The sequence below is a fragment of the Phycodurus eques genome, chromosome 18 (genome assembly GCF_024500275.1).
Source record: "Phycodurus eques isolate BA_2022a chromosome 18, UOR_Pequ_1.1, whole genome shotgun sequence".
Lineage (NCBI taxonomy): Eukaryota > Metazoa > Chordata > Actinopteri > Syngnathiformes > Syngnathidae > Phycodurus > Phycodurus eques.
Window position 1 is genome coordinate 11,720,531 of NC_084542.1, and position 15,602 is coordinate 11,736,132.

At 42.0% G+C, this 15,602-nt stretch overlaps 2 protein-coding genes across 3 annotated transcripts; one reads left to right on the forward strand and one right to left on the reverse strand.

Moving 5' to 3' along the window:
• Positions 1–594: 594 nt before the first annotated feature.
• Positions 595–7,812, forward strand: hpcal1 (hippocalcin-like 1). The gene is made up of 4 exons (XM_061704631.1): positions 595–849; positions 5,198–5,691; positions 6,272–6,377; positions 6,880–7,812. Exons 2-4 carry the CDS (start codon positions 5,314–5,316, stop codon positions 6,975–6,977), a joined length of 582 nt encoding a protein of 193 aa, XP_061560615.1. The 5' UTR covers positions 595–849; positions 5,198–5,313; the 3' UTR covers positions 6,978–7,812.
• Positions 7,584–14,970, reverse strand: pdia6 (protein disulfide isomerase family A, member 6). 2 transcript variants are annotated; one of them, XM_061704630.1, is made up of 13 exons: positions 14,862–14,970; positions 14,425–14,569; positions 13,905–13,962; positions 13,434–13,560; positions 13,227–13,333; positions 13,024–13,151; positions 12,586–12,700; positions 11,460–11,600; positions 11,086–11,170; positions 10,465–10,537; positions 10,221–10,379; positions 10,034–10,130; positions 7,584–8,196 (listed from the first exon to the last, which is right to left on the reverse strand). In XM_061704630.1, exons 1-13 carry the CDS (start codon positions 14,878–14,880, stop codon positions 8,125–8,127), a joined length of 1,326 nt encoding a protein of 441 aa, XP_061560614.1. In that variant the 5' UTR covers positions 14,881–14,970; the 3' UTR covers positions 7,584–8,124. The 2 variants fall into 2 exon arrangements, with proteins under 2 accessions (XP_061560614.1, XP_061560613.1); XM_061704629.1 differs by having other exon boundaries at positions 13,024–13,154.
• Positions 14,971–15,602: the final 632 nt, after the last annotated feature.

Sequence of the window (15,602 nt, forward strand, 5' to 3'; positions counted from 1 at the left end):
TATGGTTAAAAAGCCATACACAATTCGCTGTTAAAATATTTGCGGGAATAAACTGTAAGAGGACTTGTGATGGATTTGGGATTTCTTTTTCTTCCGTTTGTTTGTTTAGTAGTTGACATTAAGCGCATTTAAAAATAAAGACTTAAAAAAAGGGCTGTATTTTCCATCAAATCTTTTTTTTTTTTTTTATTTGGTGTTGGTTTTGTAGGATTTTCTTCTCAGACGTGTATTTTAGAGCGCTAATAATAGTCTTACGGAGATCATTTTCCACCGGACGCTGCGATTTTTTTCTCCGATGGAAGCAGCAAGGAGAGAGTGGAATGAACCATTCCGTACACGTAAGGGGGGCGACATACAAACACGTCACACCGTCAGCAGGAAAGAAAAAAACATTTCAGCACCCGCAACGTTCACTTGAAGGATTTAATAGTAATTTAAATAATATAAAAGGTATATTTATTTCCCAGGAGAGAGGGGGAAAGAACATATTCTGGTTATGAATAACAACTAACCCCCCCCTTTATCGTTTTATGGTTGAGTCGGATGAAAACCGAGCTGGATCGTGCCACATCTTTCACCGGCCGTTCAAGCTTAAGCATCGCCAGAAGCCCAGGATAAAACAAAACAACTGTCACACAACAGCTCCGAAACAACTTTCCGAACAAATCAGCTTTAAAACATCTCCAGCATTCATTTTTTGGGGGGGGTGTTGATTTGGTCAACAGAAGACGTTGAAGTTGCTGGTGTCCGTTGAAGACGACATAAAAGTGGAGCGACTAAAGCGGACTTTTCTACTGTAAAAAAAAAAAAAAAAAAAAAAAAAAAAAAAAAAAACCAAAAAATAATAAGGTAATTTTTATTCTTTCTTTTTCTTTCTTATTTTTAAATAACAAACTTCTTGGGACGTAAAAAGTCCGCGTTCGGCTGCCGTGCCAGTTTTTCCTCAAGACGCGATGATAGTTTTGAGGGTTACACCCATTTAGGACGAGACTGCATCACAGCTCTTTCTGTCAAGGCAATGTGCGAATTTTTAAGTACAATTATTATTTTTGTTGTTGAAAATGAGTGCTAATTGGATCCCATCATCACCAAATCGTGTCAAAATGTCATTTTCCGTTATTACACGACTGTAAAACCCCATCATTTGTGAGGAAAATCTCATTAAATGCCATTCAAGTAACTAATAACAAATGGCAACTAAACTAAGCGTAGTCGCATTATTGATGGAAATCTTAAGGGAGTCAGCACATTTGATTTCGGTGTAATTGTGCTCGCTAACCAACTGTTAAAATGTGAAAAATGGACGCACGGGGAAATAAACTATGGACAACTGCATTAGTCCACCCACACATTGCATCTACGTGAGCTTTTCCATCCAGCAGCACAGTTCAGTACTGCAGGGTGTCCATGCATCCTTAAAAAGTCCTCAATGTGATTTTCCCTCCAAATTAGGGCCTTAATTATAATTTTTTTAAAAATGCGTAATCCTTAAATTCCATCATTCAAATGACTTAAAATGCCACAGAGACTCAGACAACATTTCGATATTTAAGTGTCTATTCGTCCTAGTGGTTGCCAACCTTTTCTGAGCCAAGGCACATATTTTACATTGGGAAAATCTCACGGTACCCTCCCCCCAAACTACAACTGTAATCGTATTACTCTTATTTGGCAACAGGTGGATACACAGATATATCTGACAAATTTGTAATTCATCTTTTGTGTTTTAGCATCACGGCGATCGAAGTGGGGGCCGGAACCATAAATAGGCATTGTGAGGCAGAATTGAACTGGAGTGTTTGTACAAAGTTGGAAGCGTAGAATGGAAACTAAACTGAATGTATTTTCATTAAGGCGTGGTTTATTGCATTAGAGTGTAAACAGTACCGCATCATCTGTCATGCAAGTGCACCAGATTAACAGTTGCATTGCCTCCCTTTCCTTGAGCATTAGCACCACTATTCGGTCGCCTTGGCAACTGGTGTGTCAGGGGACCTCATCCTGATCCGGTGCATCGTGTTCTCCACAGTAGTTCAGAGAACAGCACACAGTGAAAAATAAGGGGAGAGCTCATTTATCTTTTTTTTTTTTTTTTTCTCTCCCCCAAACCAATTGGTCTACAATTGCATTGATGCTGTGTTTATTACCAACACACACACAGATGCAGAGCACAGCAGCAAAATTAATCTTTAGTCCTCCCCTTGTGAGCTTGGTGCAGTGCTCGTGTTTTGTTTGATTTCCATCCAATTAAACAGCATGAAAGGATACTTTAAAATGTTCATCAGATGATGCGGTAATAATACGTGACCCCTGACATCATTAAAAGGAATCGTTTTAATTAAGGATGTGTTAGGAATGATCTGATTAAAGGTTTTTATCTAACGAACGAAAGCTCCCAATTCAACATTGTAATGTTTTTAGTTTTTACGTTTCCTCATACAGCATTTATTTATTTATCCAATGTTTACGCCACCCATCCATGTTTTACCTCATCCTGTTCAGGCTCATGTTGCGTTAGTCAATCCCAGCTGATTTTGGACTTTTTTTGTTTTGTTTTAATAAATGATATACAATGATAAACGACACTCCATTCATATAATATACAAGATTTCACAACATTATGACAGCTAAATTTATTTAAATACGGCGTCCATAGATTCCCTAACATTTTATTTTATCTTCAGCCTTAAAACACTAGCGCAGTGGTTCTCAAACGTTTTACCCCAAGTACCATCTAGAAAAGTACTTCGCTTTCCAAGTACCACCGTAATGACCAACATTAAAATACAGCAGCGTACTTGGCCTAAGTGTTCACAAAAAAAACAAGTCATAGGTTGTATTCCGAGAAGATATGTTTAATATTACAGTAAGCCACTGTAACATTGTGCACCGTTTAAATATTTAGACCAGTGTTTCTTTTGCGTACCTCTAGAGAGAACCTATGTACCCCGAGTGGCACTCGTACTACACCTTGAGAACCACTGCGCCAGTACAACTACTGTAGCTATTGAGGGTGGTGATTAACCGTTGTTGAGTGATGTTGTGCAAGTGGCCCTTAAGGTCACCGACACTTACCGTGACCTTTTTCTTTGGGGTACGTACCCCCAATTCCTGCAACCCTGACAGAGCAGAAAAATCACTGAAGCAGTACGCATGAGGACTCTGCATGTACTGCAGAGATTCTGGGCAGAGCTCGACTCACTATCGCATTGATTTGTGCCAAGTAACCAGTGGGGTGCCTATTGAGTGTATTTCAGGACACACAAAACTGAAAGAAATCATGCAACTGTAGCTACTAGCTGTGAAAAGAATATTACTATACTCTACATGTTGTAATCAGGGAGTGTTTTTGTGTACACCCTCTATATTATACTACAAAGTAATATTTATATATATATATATATATTATATAAAACTCTGGCCCTACCAGCCTCTCCTTTAATCTATTACTGTTGTACCACTACACCGTACTTCTCCCAACATCAGCTTTACGCACGCCATACCTGCTTAGCATGCCGTATGTGGCGTGGTAAAGCCATGTACTGAAAACGCAAGTTGGTGTCAGATGTCATCGCAAAAGCAATTACCGCCACCATATTTACGGTATCTATTTAGGCGTGTGGTGTTTATTCAAAGCGGAAGACATCTCCTGCTATTAAGACACTGCACCTATTAGAGCAGAGACAACCATATTTGAAGGGAATACGGTAATGAGGATGTAAACAGAGATAACTTGTCATTTGATCCCCTACCTCAAGAAAATCATTCACATCATTTGTTCCATTCACATTATTATTGGCTGGTCATCCCCATCCATATTCGTGCAATAAACACGCATAAGTCACTGTTTTTTTTAATTGGACATGCACACACACACACACACACACAAGACAGAGAAGCCACTGTAAAATGTGGACTGTTCAGCACAAGGGGGTTGGGATTAAGCAATGGCAACCTCGAGGGTCTTTGCATTTTTTCAGTTTTTTTTTGTGGACAGTCAGAGGCTCACAGCATTTTCTTTCTTCGTGGAAAAAAAATGTCATGAATGCCAGTCATGCTTTTTCCAAGGAAATGACCTAATTTGGTCAACCAGATGCCTGAATGATAAATGCCGTATATACAATAATACGATGTCTAATCAAACCCCAAGAACGTTTCAGTGAGAGAGACGATCATACTTTTTTTCCCCGCCATGCTTACCTGTGTCACGTGCGATGTTTAGATCACTAACTATTGCTCCTGACGTCTGACCTCACAAACGTTTGACCTTCCTGTTCTGATGGAAGTTGACTAAAATAAGAATTGATGCATTTCCAAATTGGACACAGGTCAGTTGGTTGGTATGAGGTTGCAAACAGTAACTGAACGCTTAGTAACGGCTGCAATTGTTTTTTTTATTTTTATGGCCTAGAAGTGTTTGTCATTCAAATATTTACTTCAATTATGACTTCATTATCATATAACTATGACTGCTACTTTAGTGTATGCTAATGATAAACTACAACGCGTTTCAACAGATTTGGGTTGCGTCGTCGCCTTGTCCGAGGCATTACATATGGCTGTTAATCCTTCTAACACAAGGGGTCCTATTTACGTGAACGGCGTAAATCCTGCGCAACTGTGCTCCGAGGGTGGGTTAGACCGGTGTTGGTAATTTCGTAGGCCGGCGGATATGAGAGTGGTCGGGCTACAGTGGGAGTTTCTGCATCACTGTGGGAGTGTTTACAGTCAACTTCAGTCACCACCAATCAAAGCGGCTCCTCTCATTCCCTTTAAATGTGGCACAACTGACAGTCTCGATGGAGACATGGCACCGTTCTATGTGCGGAAGGGGACGGTGCGTAATTGCAGTGATCTCTACGTGAGCGGAGCTTTGTCACTGTTCTGGCCATGATGTGGCAGCAGACAATGTAGGCGGGTCTACAGAATGAGCTCGTGATAACCGCTGGCGAGTACATGGTGCAGGCGTAGGTTTATTTCCGCAAATACGCTATCAATGAAAATAGAGCCAGAGGTCTTACTGTAGTCCAGCCTTGTATTCTAATATGACACTTTAGCATCACTTCTGATTGAAGGTAGCTGAGAATCTAAACGGCATCTCTCCAAGTGCTGGAACTCCACCGCCCATTTATTGAACGAATGAATCATTGATTATTTTCACATATGCATACTAATGAGAATTGTTGGTCCCTTGCAGAAGAGTCTCCTCAACAACGGAGTAGTTGTCCAAAACAAAAGCAGTGGGAGTGTGGAGAGCTTCCAGGGACATTATAGAAACACCAGCTATTAACCTGCTGCCGGTAGCGCTGCATCATGGGAAAACAGAACAGTAAGCTCCGGCCCGAGGTCCTCAACGATTTGCGGGAGAACACCGAGTTCACCGACCACGAGCTGCAGGAGTGGTACCGCGGCTTCCTCAAGGATTGCCCCACCGGTCACCTGACCGTGGAGGAGTTCAAGAAGATCTACGCTAACTTTTTTCCCTACGGAGATGCCTCCAAGTTTGCGGAACACGTCTTCCGCACATTCGACACCAACGGCGACACCACCATCGATTTCCGGGAGTTCATCATCGCCCTGAGCGTGACGTCTCGTGGCGGGCTGGAGCAGAAATTGCGCTGGGCCTTCAGCATGTACGACCTGGACGGGAATGGTTACATCAGCCGGGCCGAGATGCTGGAGATAGTCCAGGTGGGAAATTACGAGAAATTCAAACCGTAGCAATTGGGGACTGGGTCTTAACCTGTGACCGGAGCAGTTATGGGCTAGCCTAGTACCTTGATTATTTTTATGAGTAGTTCGAAAGCAACAGGTTGGAAAAGCAGCTACGCAACTAGATTGCAATTACTGCTTACAAATGGAAGTGTAAAAGCTGAGGTGACATTTGTCTTTCAAAATCTTTGACTTCAGCTTAGTTTACATTTACTTTTAAAAAGTCCTTGTATTTCAAAATTATTATAAAAGCTGTTTCTGAAACATCAGATATAAAATGTTGGTATTACTTCTCTCTCTTGCCCTTTCCGTGGTTAAATTTACTCCCACAATGTGGTGAGCCGAGCTGCCTGCGGGGTCACATCAATATTGGCTTTGCCTGTTGTGTTTGCTGATAGAAATGTATCGGGGCATTTTGTTACTCTTGTTTTTGGTCCTGAGCCAAGCCAGAGACCTTTTAGATTGTTTACAAGACAGATTCAATATTTCAGGTTCTCACTTCCAGTCGATGTTCACTGCACTAAAGAAAAATACTGTGTGACTAACCCTGTTTTTGTAGGCCATTTATAAGATGGTGTCTTCAGTGATGAAGATGCCCGAGGATGAATCCACACCAGAGAAACGCACGGATAAGATCTTCAGACAGATGGACATCGACAACGACGGTGAGACGATACGCATTTATCCAACCATTTCTGCAAAAACAGATCGGTAACAACAATACAAACGACGACATTTGTATCTCTCAGGAAGTCAACGCACCATGACTGACACAACTGCAAATAGAATATTGGATATTATTTGTTGGTGTGGCCGCGGTACACACTGATTAGCACGTCTGCCTCACAGTTCTAAGGTTTTTGGTTCCACACTCGGCTCTGGCCTTACTGTGTGGAATTTGAATGTTAAGATTATTTACTTCGTAATATGTGCCCTGCTACTGACCGGTGGCTAGACCAGGGTGTACCCAGTCTCTCAATCAAATTGTATTTAAATTGGACCTTAAGCCGGACATGAAGGATATTGAACACATGATCAAACGGGCACTGATTTAGCCCGGGAGACTATAAAGAGTGCATGACTTTAAACCCACAGAGTCACCTGTTAGCCAACGTGCTACGCAAGCCTCGGGTCTGACAAACTGCTTTTGTCCTGTGTGATGGACAGGTCGTTTGTCCTTGGAGGAGTTCATTAAAGGTGCCAAGAGCGACCCGTCCATTGTCCGACTGCTGCAGTCCGATCAGGGAACCTCTCGTCAGTTCTGAGAAAACAATGTGCTCCCAAACATCTACAGTACTCCACGGCGTCTTATTGTTTACATCAGGGTTTCCTAAACTTTCTACTCAATATTATAAATTTAGTTCCTCTGCTAAAATTCATCATGTACTGCCATGACAGAGCTATTACGACAAAAACAGAAAATGTTTACTTCAAACCCTTTTACTATGACAATCAGTTACCTCATAAAAAATTGACCCGTGACCCATTTTGGGTCCAGCCCCTTAGTTTGGGAAACCCTGCTTTTCATAATTGTTGTGGCGTTTTTATTTTTTTTCTGTGGATTGTTGCACTTTTGTCACGTGTAAAAAGCTTTCCACCCGTCTTGAAATGGATTTTACTTGTCCTCCCAAAGTCAAGTGCCATATCATGTATTTATATTGACTGGATTTCTTACTTGCAAGTATTATCAAGACTAGCTATGTTACGTTAAGAGGGAATTAATTACATCACTATGTTAAGATTTGATTCACTTCAATGTTGCTCAGGAATGCTCGGTGGCTCTTCTACACAAAATATGTATATGCCTTTTAGTATTGCATGCACTGTGTGATATAACGCATCATATCATATAGTGACTTTAGAGACAGTGGCTGTTTTTACTGTTTTATTATTGAAACAAATGTTTTCACACAATTGAAATAAAGTTTTGTGTATGAAAAATCTACACAAGATGTCACCCCTTCATCCTAAACCCACCGACTGGATTGAAAACCAGGAGGGAAAAAAATAAAAATAAAAAAAATGCCACCACGTGAGGGGTTTGACAATGTGTTTTTGAGTCCACATGTAAAAACAGGAGACGCATGAACAATAAAAGGCTTTCTCCCTCCTCTTAAATATGATGGATTACAATTGTCGGCAGTTATTTGAGTGATGCCCCACAAAACCCCACCCACCCAGCCCCGCCCCGACCCACCCCACCCCACCCCACCCCAATGTGTGTGTGACTTCACCAAAGATGAAACATCAGGCATCCCTTCTGGAGTATTTCAGTAACTGCGACTGACCCGGCCCTCCATTTGTCCACAGGAGAAGGGGAGGTGGCTCGCACGGGATCAGACAACATCCAAGCAAACCAGCCTGAATCGAAATCCCAGCCCCTTTTGTTTTTTTTCCCCCCCATGAAGAGCCTCATAACTCAGACTTGTCATAGACATCGTCCAGCTCCACGTCACTGAGGTCATATTCCTCCTCCTCAGGAAGCTTGTGGGGAGAGAAAAGAACACAATTATGATTTATTCATACATTAAGTACAGCCCCAATTCCAATGAAGTTGGGACGTTGTGTTAAACATAAATAAATACAGAATACAATGATTTCCAAATCATGTTCAACCTATATTTAATTGAATACACAACAAAGACAATATATTTAATGTTCAAACTGACAAATTTGTTTTTAGCAAATAATCATTAACTTATAATTTTATGGCTGCAACTCGTTCCAAAAAACCTGGGACAGGGTCACGTTTACCACTGTGTTACATCACCTTTTCTTTTAACAACATTCAATAAACATTTGTGAACTGACGACACTAATTGTTGAAGCTTCGTAGGTGGAATTCTTTCCCATTCTTGCTTGATGTACAACTTCAGCTGTTCAAGAGTCCAGGGTCTCCGTTGTCGTATTTTACGCTTCATGATGCGCCACAGATTTTCAATGGGAGACAGGTCTGGACTGCAGGCAGTCCAGTCTAGTACCCGCACTCTTTTCTAGTACCCGCACACGTGAACACGTGCAGAATATGGTTTGGCATTGTCTTGCTGAAATAAGCAGGGGCGTCCATGAAAAAGACATTGCTTGGATGGCAGCATATGTTTCTCCAAAACCTGTATGTACCTTTCAGCATTAATGACGCCTTCACAGATGTGTAAGTTACCCATGCCATTGGCACCAACACAGCCCCATACCATCACAGATGCGGGCTTTTGAACTTTGCGTCCATAACAGTCCGGATGGTTCTTTTCCTCTTTGGCCCGGAGGACACAACGTCCACAATTTCCAAAAACAATTTCAAATGTGGACTCGTCGGACCACAGAACACTTTTTCATTTTGCATCAGTCCATCTAAGATGAGCTCGGGGCCCAGAGAAGCTGGCGCCGTTTCTGGGTGTTGTTGATAAATGGCTTTTGCTTTGCATAGTAGAGTTTCAAGTTGCACTTACGGATGTAGTGCCGAACTTTATTTACTGACATTGGTTTTCTGAAGTGTTCCTCAGCCCTTGTGGTGATATCCTTTACACGTTGATCAATTTCACTGTTGGTTTTCGCCCTTGCCGCTTACATGCAGTGATTTCTCCAGATTCTCTGAACCTTTTGATGGAACGTGTTACAGCCATAAAATTCTAAGTTAATGATTATTTGCTAAAAACAATAAAGTTTATCAGTTTGAACATTAAATATATTGTCTTTGTAGTGTATTCAATTAAATATAGGTTGAACATGATTTGTCCATTTGTCCAGTCCCTAATTGTATTCTGTTTTTATTTATGTTTAACACAACGTCCCAACTTAATTGGAATTGGGGTTGTACGATTCATGACATTGGAGAACCAGCTGGTCATTTGGCATCGCATACAGCATTAACTTGCAACAAATTCCACAAAATATGTTTTTCTTTTCAGATGCTAAAATTAAGTTCTTGCTTTTGTCAAAAAATCTAAACGATTTAACAGAACTACAATTTAACAAAATGAGCCGTGAAACGGCATGGCTCGGTTGTTCCATATGTCTGTTGTCGAAAAGTAACAAAGCACCCCGTCCAGCTCTCAGTTTTTTTTCTCATGAGGAGTTGTAGTGGGGGACGCATGGCGACATCAGCAAAATATTTGCAGCTTGCAAGTTTCCTATGTCGATAAAGTCCTGCTTTTACAATTTATAAATGGGCACCACGTTTTTGGCAACGATTACCGATAGACTCCGTCATTGCCTTCTATGGCAATGTGGAATGTGTCCAAACAATGTTGAAAGGATTCTGCTCATCGTGTCTGTTTCTTAGCAAGAATTAATGATCAAATGCGTCACACAGCCCTAGCCTCACCTGTCCATCTTTTCCATCCCACGGTTCAACGGAGTGAATTTTGGGGATTACACCACCTGCCAATGAGGCCGTCGAGCCTCGTCCAACAGAAAGCGCCCTGCAAAAAATGAGCAAAGAGAACTGTTGCTTCCTGCTGCTAACCTGGAACGCCCCCCGCCAAAAAAGGAAGGAAGCTTCTGCAACTCACCTGAGGAACTCGTGAATTCCGGTGTCACTGAAGGAGCCCCTGAGCAGCGCGAACTTCATCTTGCGCGTGTTGATGGCGGCCATGGCGGGGTAGCCGAAGCCGCCGATGCCCAGCGAGGCCTCCAGCTCCATCTGACTGCCAGCCTCGGCCCAAAGCCAGCTGGTGAGGGGAAGATCGGGAGAAAGGTCATTAAATCACCTCTCTTATTAGATCCAAGTAAAGACGCTCTTGCTTTCGTTCTTACCCCCACATCTTCTTCTTGTACTTGTCGGCCAGCGTCATCATCACGTCCAGGTAGCTGTTTCTACCAGCGGCACCTGTTCACATAAACAGTACAAGCACGCACTTAAGAGCAGAAAGGAAGCACTGGATGACTGACGAGAGCAGGGGTGGGAAAGGGGCCACATTGCAGTTACGATTTCCCTCAGCGTGCCCTTATGACTGTGAAACCATGTAAATGTTTCATTGGCTCATCATATTACTACATATACATAACATATCTATCTTGAAATCAGAAATCAAGGATAAGGCGATTGTCGTGTGCTGTTGTGGTTCACATTGCACTTTTTTTGTGTGACATGATCCCAAACTTTGGACCTTTGTCTTTTACAGACTTTATCTCCCATCTTGCCACCAACTTATGTCTATATGGAGTGGTGTGTGAGACTTAAGCAACATTAGTCTGTGCGGGAAAATGATCCCTGCAAAAGCTTCGCGACAGAGATATTGCCTTTACTTTTTTCTGTAGTCGAATGACTCGAGTTATTTGAATTATCATGGCAGCTGTGAAGCGAATCTTTTGTGAATTGTGAATGGGGAACGGGTGGGGTTACTGTTCACTGTGTGTGTGTGTGTGTGCGCTCACCTGTGTCCAAAATGTGTGGCAGGATGCCAATAATGCACAGCTGACTGTCCTCACAAGTCGTCTTCAGGACATCTTCATTAAGAATCTGTAAGACAGACATTTTCTTCCCTTCTCATTTCCTGCAGATGATGTCATGGCCTGGTGTCCACATACATTACTCACAAGAAGTATGGGAAAGTCAGCTTTCAGGTTAAATTTCAGCATGAACCTAAGCTATAACTTGACCTTTACGACATGCAGCCAAAGGTTTGGAGACGCTCAAATTAAGTTCCCCCTCTAAAGTTTATAGGCAATTTTAAGTTCCTCCTTAAATTTCACCCAAAAGATTCAAACCTTTTTGCAAGTCTAATCCAGCACTTGACACACCGACTAACCTCCAGTAGTTCAGGAGCAGGGGCGTTGTCAGAGAACAGATCCAAGGCCCTCTCAATGATCTCACCGCGCAAGCGTCCCCCTTGGTAGTCCTCAGGCTCCTCCCCTTTACGGAATATCTTAATGGTGGGAAAACCTCTGATCTGCAAACAGAGAGAATGCATGTTTGTATTACAATTTAGGATGGAGCGAGGGCGTATTTGTAGCAACTAAGGCTATGCACGAATCGGCGGCGACTCGAATTGGCATTCAAGTGTGCTGAGGAGAATAAAAAAAGGGAATGCTGAAGCAGAATTTTCTGATTCAGAAGGAATCAAACTGTTGCCATGCCACATTTACTTCAAAAAAATGAAACTATAAATATAAATATTCAATCTAATTACTGCGCATAGTTTCTGCCATCAGTAGCGGGTATGAAAACACTTTTGGTTTTCGTCGTATTCACTGTAACTGTTACATATTAGCTTTTGTTCTTTGCTAAATTAAATGCAAATAAGCACGCAATGTGTCACACACTCACAGAAACAGAAACAAAGCGGCCTCCTTTTAGATTCAGCCGCTGGAAGATCAGCAGCGCCATCTTGCGGTGAAAAGCCTAACTACACTAACGTTTTCCAGTAGAGAAATAAACATTTGTTTGTTGCGGTATCATATGGATGAAGTTTTATAAATAATTTTTAAAATCAAATTGGATTTTTCATTCACTGGAACATGACGGATATTTCTGAAGAGTGCAAGCAGTAACCATTTGATTCCAATTGGGACATCATTCAATAATGTCAAAACGACGAGAGTTGGAATTTGGAGAGGACTAATTGTCCAGCAATAAAGTCAATGGCGTCGACATTTTGGTTCAACTGGCGACGCAGAATTTACTGACCCCTAATTGCAACCCCAAATATTGATAGACAGCAGTTCTCTAGATAGTTGGTGTGTGACAGGTATACTTATTCATTAAGCCATGAATTGATTTTGTGGAATTGATATTGTGTGTAGCAATTGAGTTAAAACAGTGGACTACTTGGCTGCAACAAGCATGATTCCGCTTCAATTTTGTTTGCTGCACAAAGAATACCTCAAAGTTAAAAGAGTTACACATCAGAACATTTATCATGGTTTTGTGCTCACCCCGTAGCGGCTGGACACGGCCTGGTGTACGGTTGCGTCCACGGCTCCGAGGCGAACTTTGCCCTTCGTCTGCTCCTTGACAGCTGAAGCGGCAGCTGCCCACTCAGGCTCCAGGCTGGCGATCGCAAAAGGCAACATCACGTCACGTTTTTGTTTTTAAATTAAATCACTTTAAAATACAGTGGGATACCTTTGATCAAACGATCCATTTCAGAACACAGGTTGACATGATTGTCAAACTTAAGTAAAGATGAATGAGACACGAACTGTCACAAGCATTAAGCAATGTAAACCCTAATAAACAATCAAACACTACCTCCACTTGATTGAAGTGAGAATTCATAAGAGCTATTTTTCCTACAAATGTTGGTAGAATTTCCAATCTGTGCCATCTGGACAGCTTCCACTGTCCAAGCTTAGCAAAAGGGTCAAACTCACTTCTTGCAGTGTCCACACCAGGGGGCGAAGAACTCCACCAACCACACGTCATCGCTCTGCAGCACCATCTTGTCAAAGTTGTCGTCGGTGAGCTCCACCACGTCCTTTTTACTGCCACCGCCGCCGCTCTGCTGGGGGAAAAGTCTCACTCAGCTCGGCTTTATAGTTTGCGACCAGAAAAGCTGCGTTGACTCTTCTCGTACCTGTTGGCTGTAGCCCGAGCTGCCAGACTTGCCATCAAGTCGTTCTTTGACCAGAGCGCGCAGAGCATTCATGGCGCCATCCACAATGGCCTGGCTACTGCGTCCACCTGATGGATGAAATAAACCCCAGTTTTTTTTTCTTTCCACTTAAGACGAGAATCTTTTTTTATTTTTGTTTAGAGCACAAATATAGCCTGTCACAAATACCTTGATACTGCTCAGGTTTGTTCTTGTTGCTCCCAAAGATCTTGATAGTGGGGAAGCCGGAAACACCATACTGGCTTCCCAAAGATTTGTGTTGGTCTGCATCTACTGCACCCACCTTAACAATACCCTGAGAGAGAGCACAGGAAGTACATTCAACATTCATCTGACCACAACATACGCAAGTCAATGATGGGGCGATTTTGAGTGGGGACAATCGAATAGGAATGTATCTCAAGTCAATTGTTGGTTAAAACATACATTTTTATACATTTCCATACATTACAAACATACAAGTTTCAAAACACTTTCTCATGTTATTGAATGAGAAACCATGAGCAAACTGTTCGACTGGTGGTGTAGCTCATTTAAATATTAACCCTGGAAGTTTATTTTGAAATTTATTTGTCACACTTGACAGGAGTAGCGGTATTTTAAATGTTCTTTATAAATATACACTCATGTAGTGTTTACCTTAAGGGCTGTCGCAGCCTTCTTCCAGTCTGGCGTCAACTTTTGACAGTGGCCGCACCTGATGAAGAAGAGAAGGCATGTCAACATCATGCAGTAGTTACTCGTGCTCATTAGGGTCACAGATGAGCTGGCGCATATCCCAATTGACTCTGGGTGAGAAGCAGGGTATATACACTGGACAGGTCACTCAATCGAGGCACATATAGACATATACCTCCTCACGTTCACATCTATAGACAAATTTGAGTCCTCAAATAATATAACATTCATGTTTCTAGAATGTGGGAAGCCAGACATCGACACAAGCATGGGGAGAACATGCAAACTCCACACAGATATGAACTCCAAACCTAAGAACTGTGTGTCTATTCAACAGTTACACATAAATAAATATTAAATTAACTATTACAATTACTGGCCGCTTTAAACATAACAAGAGCACGATTTGGTTGTCGATTTGTTTTTTGGGACACCCCTAAGCGCTGCATTAGGCCCACCCAAGATGTGTGAATGCACTCACCAGGGAGCGTAGAACTCGATCAGCCACAGACTGTCGCTCTGGATCACCTCTCTGTTGAAGTTGGACGGGTTCAGTTCGACCACATCGTCGCTGGGGGAATAAAAGGCTCGCACACCCACAAGCAGCGAGCAGCCCAGCAACACTCCTGCACAAAAGACTCACTCCTTAGTCATTATTCTGTCACATCTACGGATAGCCAGCTGTGCTCAACGCAGCCGTTTTGAAACACGATTTATCCTGCATTAGCACATCATTCTACTTAATGTGGGAGAGCTTTAACGCAGGTTTAAATTTAAAATTAAAGGGGCCTGTAAACCTTTGATTATTTTGTTATTCAAGCTAGCTAAACAAGCCAGACTCCACAACTGCCTAACCCAACAATCCCAAAACGGGGCATTTTTAAAGAACTCATTATATTAATGTACGGTTCCACTTACCAGAAAGTAAGGGTTTCATGATTTGAGCAGCTTCCAAAGATTCCTCCTTGACACGCAAACAGTACGAAGACGACCGCCGATCGCCTTTAGCTGCCTTGAATAAACTCAGTGGAGGAGACTCACCGTGGCCCACGATGATTGGCTGAACTCGAGCAGCACAACCAACCTACGAACGCCGATTGGCTGACACGAACAGTTCCGCTTGGCTGACCAATCGGAAGGCGCCGTGTAAGGTTTTTAAGGGGACGAGTAAAAACTCGTCGTCGATGTCGAAAAACAAACAAACAAACAAACGAGCGAAAGTCGTGTAATAATTAAAACACGGAGGAATCGCGCCGAAATGAGCTGATGCACAACATATTGTGCTTTCTAGCAATAAATGTATAATTGTAACGTTAATGCTACGCGAGGGGTTAATATGACAGATAATCCCCTTGAGACTGTATAAATGTAGTTATGTTAAATGACTCTGATGTATACCAGTTAGGTATATTTAAAACTTTGTGTGCCCCTGTTCACAGTGTATTCTTTTTTGGAGCCTTGAGGTGGAGACAAATAATCAACTAAAGTCTGTGAACCAACTTTATTTGTTGTCCCCTATTTCTGAGTCTTCAGATAAATAACATTGTTCAATAAAAATAGAAATACGTTTGAACGCTTAAAAGTAGTTGTAAAAAAATTGACAAATTCACAGGGTGAATAAAGTATTTATCTTATTCTAGCTTCCATCGAACTAGAACA

Bases quoted from the DNA above. Each gene is read 5' to 3' on its own strand.
- hpcal1 (XM_061704631.1), top strand. From the start codon at position 5,314: ATGGGAAAACAGAACAGTAAGCTCCGGCCCGAGGTCCTCAACGATTTG. The intron at 5,692-6,271 runs GTGGGAAATTAC...CTGTTTTTGTAG, and splicing joins AGATGCTGGAGATAGTCCAG to GCCATTTATAAGATGGTGTC. The intron at 6,378-6,879 runs GTGAGACGATAC...TGTGATGGACAG, and splicing joins GATGGACATCGACAACGACG to GTCGTTTGTCCTTGGAGGAG.
- pdia6 (XM_061704629.1), bottom strand. The intron at 13,334-13,433 runs GTATTTGTGACA...TTCATCCATCAG, and splicing joins CAAACCTGAGCAGTATCAAG to GTGGACGCAGTAGCCAGGCC. The intron at 10,131-10,220 runs GTGAGTTGCAGA...CATTTTTTGCAG, and splicing joins GGAATTCACGAGTTCCTCAG to GGCGCTTTCTGTTGGACGAG.